At 33.1% G+C, this 4,460-nt stretch overlaps 1 protein-coding gene across 1 annotated transcript; it reads left to right on the top strand.

The window, feature by feature from the left end:
- Positions 1 to 498: 498 nt before the first annotated feature.
- LOC112790978 (uncharacterized) lies at positions 499 to 3,673 on the top strand. The gene is made up of 8 exons (XM_025833625.3): positions 499 to 1,418; positions 1,561 to 1,740; positions 1,867 to 1,932; positions 2,095 to 2,163; positions 2,282 to 2,386; positions 2,580 to 2,813; positions 2,904 to 3,037; positions 3,161 to 3,673. Exons 1-7 carry the CDS (start codon positions 933 to 935, stop codon positions 3,000 to 3,002), a joined length of 1,239 nt encoding a protein of 412 aa, XP_025689410.1. The 5' UTR covers positions 499 to 932; the 3' UTR covers positions 3,003 to 3,037; positions 3,161 to 3,673.
- Positions 3,674 to 4,460: the final 787 nt, after the last annotated feature.

Raw genomic sequence — 4,460 nt, 5'->3', positions numbered from 1 at the left:
TTTATTCTCTTTGAAATGTGACTTTATATGTTCTCACAAAAACCATTTCACAACTCTACAAAACTAATGATGCATGGAATAACAAAAAAAAAGACATTTACAAATAAATGTCACTACTCTATCGTTTGTGTTTGATATGATCTCACCGTTATAATACACTCACAAATTTATAATACATTCCATAGTTTCAATCTCATATCACCCAAAATTTTTGACGCTGTGAGGGAAAAAAGACACAATTTCAATTGAATTATGTAATAACAATGATATTTATAGGCAAGACCCTCGAATTAAAATATTTTATTTAAACAAAATGTAACCTACGCTTTATAAAAATGCAACTTGTATTTTGCAGGTTTTATTTTTAAAAAATTTCAAACAAAACCCAACCTGTATTTTGTGTTGTTTAAAAACAAAAAAAAATAAAAATACAAATTACAGACTGCATTTTGTATTGATATTAAACTGTATAAATACTCTATAAATGTTCATTTTATTGTATAACACTAATATTTTTCCCATATCTTAAAAAATAAACTGAAATAAAAGTCACTTGAAAGAGGGGAAGAGAGAGAGACAGAAAATTCAAGAAATTCTGTTTTTATAGAAAACAATTGGCAATTGGCAATCATGTGAGAAAAAAAGAAAAAAGAAGAGAAGTGAATGAGTTGATTAGATTAGACCAGTCAAAAGTACTGTATGTATGTGCATGGGAATGGCTTACCTAAACTGCTTATAGAGATTGAAGCATTTTGGTGTCACATCCTTCACTCTCTCTTCATATATATATATATATACCTCTGCCCCCTCTTCCCAGTTTTGTTATCCATCATCATCAATTCTCACTGCTACACCTGCCTTCCTCTGAGTCTGACCACCACCACCACCATCCCCCTATCATTTTCTTTATATTACTCCTCTCTTCCCTTCAAATGGAAGCTTTTTCTACTTTTCCTTCTTCTTCTTACCATAATCACTACCCAATTCTTCTTGACTCGTCATCACTCTTCATCCCCAATAACACTACTACTACTACCCCTCCTCCAATAAAGCTTTATTCTTCTCTTCATCATGATCATCATATGATCAACACTACTGCTGATACTACTAGTCCCCATTATCCTCTTATTCCACCACCTAATCACCAACTCTTTCAACTTCATAATAGTAATCAGCAGGAAACATCTTCTTTGGATACTAGCTCTGTTGATCAAAGCTCCAAGGTTGTTGCTGCTACCACCAAAAGTTACAACAGTAGTGCTGATCCTTCTCCTCCTTTTCTCTCACATAACCACAGCCCTGAGTCCTCTGTGGTTGAAAACGGTGACCAAGTCACTCAGAACACTCCTCCTCCTATTAACATGGCGGACAACAAGCGGAAAACTACCTCTAACTCCTCTTCCTTCAACAACAATAAGGTCAATAGTCTTGGCTCTCAAACTTTTCTATCTATCTATCTAGCTAGCTAGCTCTTTAGTTGTTTTCATTTTTCAATAGTTTCATTATTTAGTTCCTAGACTTTATATATAATGTTAACAATTTCATCATATTATATTATAGGAGTTGTCAGCAGGTAGAGAAGGGAGAAGTAGCAAGAAACAAAGGAAGAGTAATAATGGTGGGAGTGGGGTGAAGAAGGGAGAGGAGAAGGAAAAAGAAGAGGCTCCAACAGCAACAGGGTATATCCACGTTAGAGCAAGAAGGGGCCAAGCAACTGATAGCCACAGCCTTGCTGAAAGGGTACTATACCATATTATTAGCAATTAATTAATTAATGATGCTCTTCTTTTATATGGGTCCCCACCTTATGGTTAGCTACTCTGATTAATTCTCTAAATAAAGTGACCAAAATGTTCATCATTGCAGGTGAGAAGGGAGAAGATAAGTGAGAGGATGAAGATGTTGCAACGACTTGTGCCAGGCTGTGATAAGGTGTGTGCCATGATCATCATTTTCCACTATCTAATTCTGTTGGTATTAATGAATTGTGATCTTTGGTTGAGAGCTGAGACACAGTAGTTACATGTTTCTATCAGTATCACCCTCTTTTCTGACATGTCACTAACCTCATCATATGATTTGGTTCATACTTAGGTAACCGGAAAGGCCCTTGTGTTGGACGAGATCATCAATTATGTTCAGTCCCTACAAAATCAAGTAGAGGTATGTAGTGGTACCGCTAATAATAATAAAATACACTCAAGTCAATCATATAATATAATTTTTTTTTAATTTGAAGCTAGCTAGCTAACTAACTATATAACAATATAAATATATGCAGTTCTTGTCAATGAAGCTTGCTTCAGTCAGCCCCTTCTTCTTTGACTTTGCAATGGACCTAGATAATGATAACAATAATGGCCACTTGGTTAGACCACTGGATCAGGTATATTCATTTTTTTGTTAAATATTATGTTGCATTATTAATTATATACTGTTGGATAAGAGGTTGCAATGTGAACTCCACTCAAGTTTGATCAATTATTAGTGAATAATAGATGAGAACTTGTCTCCATGAACCAACAAGTTACATGGGCAAACAAATCTAGTTATTTTATAAAACTTTATCTGTGTAACAGAACGTTCAGAATCAGAAGATAAGCAGCATAGGATCAACACCAGCACTGGCATCAGTACCACAATGCAGCACAAACCAGGTTACACCCTTTGCTGATACAACCACCATGACCACTACCACCGGTACCACCACCTTTCCCGGTGCTAATAATAATAACAGTGACTATCTTTTGGATTATTCATCAACATCACCAGTTTTCCTACAAGGACAGAGGTCATCAAATGTCTTCTCTGAGGTATATATACAAACAAAAAATGACTAAAGAATAATAATTAATTTTATGTTTTTCTTGCTTTCTAAGTTGTGAGAAAAACATCATTTTCAGTATACCGGTGGTCAATTCTGGGAAGTAGAAGAAGACCAACGACAAAAGCAGCTTCTTCATCCATATGGACTTGGCAGCAACTTAGGTTCCTTGAATTAATACAATATCAAATCCATATAGCTACAAAACATGTTGTAAGTTTTCCAAACCATGTGGCTATACATGTGACATATGTTTATTTCTTTATTTAACTGCTAGTTAGTTAATTAATAAGTTGTGTGTGCTGATCCTCTTTTATCTTTCAATCTTTTTTGAAGGTATCTTTTATTATTTGTTCTAGTAGGTAGAGGTAAATTATCATTGGTCAGCACAATGAGTGAACCAGAATCGTGATGCATGAACACTGGAAGACCAAAACTACGCATGGTATCACATTATATCAGAATAGGAATATGTGAAATTGAAGAAAGCTAAGGGGGAATTCGTGGCATCATATATATACTATATGGCTGGGTTCTTGGTTCTTGGTTCTTGGTTCCTAGTCCATCAGATTAAAGTGAAAAAACTTTATTAGTTTGGAAACATGATGAATAAAGTGAAGCAAAATTAATGGATGGATATGAAGAACCTGTAGTAGGACCCCAAAAGCCACCCAAATAAGACCGTATCTTTTCTCCTAGATCCCTTGTTAGATGGTTTTTGACATAATGTTGCTCTGCTGCACAAATTCCAAGAGACTCTGTATCAATGTTGTTACTGAAATCAGAGGGGGTGATATTTATGTAATGTATAAAATATTAAAAATGTTATGTATATTTATTGTGGTGGCAGTTATTCTGTTAGTACAGTTAATTTCACCGTTATTCAGAAAAAGGTTGATGGTAACCGGTCATGTTTTGATATGACAGGCCATGCATCTGTGTAAGTAGGGATAGTTATTATGTTCATGAATCTTCCCAGTGTGCCATGCCGACGCGTTAAGATTTGGTGAATGCTCCCAAGATAACTCTATTGCAACAAATCTTTTAAGTCAAACATATCAAATGATATAAAAATTTATAATGTTATTTTTATATAAATTTTTTTTTATCAAAGTATTATTTTTAAATTTTTTTATAAATTTGAGAGCTTTACAATATTATTGATTAAAAGAAATTTTAAGTATTATTATTCAAGAATATTAAAGTTTCAGTAACTTTTATTATTAATTTTGATTATAAATCAATAATTAATAAAAAAAATCAAAAACCAATAAATTTTTTTATCAATATTTGTAATTATAAATTTAATTTTTTTAATTTAATATTCCAACAATATATTTTTAGGACCTTTAACATTTTTCGTTAATAAAACCACTCAAATATCAATATTTTTGAAATACTATAAACGTGAATAGAATGAATATACCGGATGCGTTGAATTTAAACCACCACCTAAAAAATGAAATATCTTGGCAAAGTGTTATGTTTAGTAGCCAAATACTTGCTGAATATACAGCTCAAAGAATGGTACACTGGCATAAGAAATCAAACCCAATGTGATCGAAATTTAGTCTTAGGGTTCAATAGCTTCACACAAATACTATTATTTTCACTTATTTAACGTACAATTTTTTTT

This window comes from Arachis hypogaea, chromosome 3 (assembly GCF_003086295.3).
Source record: "Arachis hypogaea cultivar Tifrunner chromosome 3, arahy.Tifrunner.gnm2.J5K5, whole genome shotgun sequence".
NCBI lineage: Eukaryota > Viridiplantae > Streptophyta > Magnoliopsida > Fabales > Fabaceae > Arachis > Arachis hypogaea.
The sequence above is the reverse complement of the archived record's forward strand: the minus strand, read 5'-3'. Positions and strand labels throughout refer to the sequence as shown.